Raw genomic sequence first — 1,784 nt, 5'->3', positions numbered from 1 at the left:
CACACACACACACACACACTTTTAAAATGGTTCTGCATCCATGTTTATAAGGTAGTCACTGCCTGTATGAGGAGATAAGGAAAAACACAAAGATCTTCAGAAACTTTCAAGTAAAAAATGAAGTAATTTTCCTGTGAGTACTGGTCCCAGTCTGGCCACAGCTGAGAAAAATGTTTGGCTCTGCCACTGATCACAAATAACCAAAACACACAGATACTGTGACAGAAAGGTTTACTTCACAGTTTGTTACCATATTCCCAGAGTTTCACTGAACCTTTTTTTTTTTCATTTTTTAAACTCAGAATTACCTTACTCAGAGTTTTCACTGCCCACTGCCCATTTACAGGGTAAGATTAGGTCATTTGAACCTAAAAATAGTTTTTTAGTTTTGGCCAGTTCTTGTGTGTGATTTACTGTAAAATGATGCCAAATGTTTGAAGTGTAGATAACTTCTCTACAGAGAACATGTTTCTCAGATGTTTTGTGGCATTGGTCATTTTGCTATAAATAAATGAACAGAAAAACAGTTTGTGCCAAACTCAGCCAATGTTTTAAACATGCAGACTTTACTTTATTAACATGTAGAATTATTTCTGCATTTGTTCTTTACCTTTGGCAGTAATCCACATTTATTTAAAGTGTCTCAGATCTTTCTGATGTGTCTCTAGGTGCTGCAGATTGTGTTTGTGTCCACTCCAAGCCTGATCTACATGGGCCACGCCATGCACACCGTCCGCAGAGAGGAGAGGAGGAGGAGCAGGGAGGAAGACGATGGAGACGGGGGAGGGAAAGAGGAAGACCCTGGGGGAGGCGAAGAAGGAGGAGACAAGTCGGGGAGGAATGGAGAGAAGGATGAAGGAAAGGAGAAAGGTCCGTTAGCAGGTCGGGTTCGGCTCAGAGGAGCGCTGCTGAAGACGTACATACTGAGTATAGTGATTCGTACCGTCATGGAGGTAAAGTCAGACATTTACTCAAATGAAAGCACAGTTACTTTGTTACTCAAGCCAAGTACTCAAGTAAAAGTAAAAAGTAATTCACATATTTCCTTAAAGTACAATAGTGTGAGGTACTGATCAGTGCTGATCAACAGCTCATGGGTTCATTGTCACAATGACTGTGTGTGTCTGCACACTGACTGTGTGTGTCTGCACACTGACTGTGTGTGTCTGCACACAACAACATGTGTGTGTCTGCACACAACAACATGTGTGTCTGCACACAACAACATGTGTGTCTGCACACCAACACATGTGTGTCTGCACACAACAACATGTGTGTCTGCACACCAACAACATGTGTGTCTGCACACAACAACATGTGTGTCTGCACACAACAACATGTGTGTCTGCACACCAACAACATGTGTGTCTGCACACCAACAACATGTGTGTCTGCACACAACAACATGTGTGTCTGCACACAACATGTGTGTCTGAACACCAACAACATGTGTGTCTGCACACAACATGTGTGTCTGCACACCAACAACATGTGTGTCTGCACACAACATGTGTGTCTGCACACCAACAACATGTGTGTCTGCACACCAACAACATGTGTGTCTGCACACCAACAACATGTGTGTCTGCACACCAACACGTGTGTCTGCACACCAACAACATTTGTGTCTGCACACCAACATGTGTGTCTGCACACCAACAACACGTGTGTCTGCACACCAACACGTGTGTCTGCACAACAACACGTGTGTCTGCACAACAACACGTGTGTCTGCACACCAACAACATGTGTGTCTGCACACCAACAACACGTGTGTCTGCACA

General features: G+C 43.6%; 1 protein-coding gene across 1 annotated transcript in view; it reads left to right on the top strand.

Moving 5' to 3' along the window:
- The window catches only part of LOC106529254 (gap junction alpha-5 protein), a gene marked incomplete in the record, with an annotated part of 30,416 nt that overhangs the window by 19,731 nt on the left and 8,901 nt on the right, over positions 1 to 1,784 (top strand). The window contains 1 exon segment of the mRNA XM_014024609.1: positions 669 to 953. Within this exon segment, the coding sequence (XP_013880063.1) occupies positions 669 to 953 (285 nt within the window).

This window comes from Austrofundulus limnaeus, unplaced genomic scaffold (assembly GCF_001266775.1).
Source record: "Austrofundulus limnaeus strain Quisiro unplaced genomic scaffold, Austrofundulus_limnaeus-1.0 Scaffold430, whole genome shotgun sequence".
Classification (NCBI taxonomy): Eukaryota; Metazoa; Chordata; class Actinopteri; order Cyprinodontiformes; family Rivulidae; genus Austrofundulus; species Austrofundulus limnaeus.
Note: the sequence above shows the minus strand (reverse complement) of the source record. Positions and strands in the feature narration are given on the sequence as shown.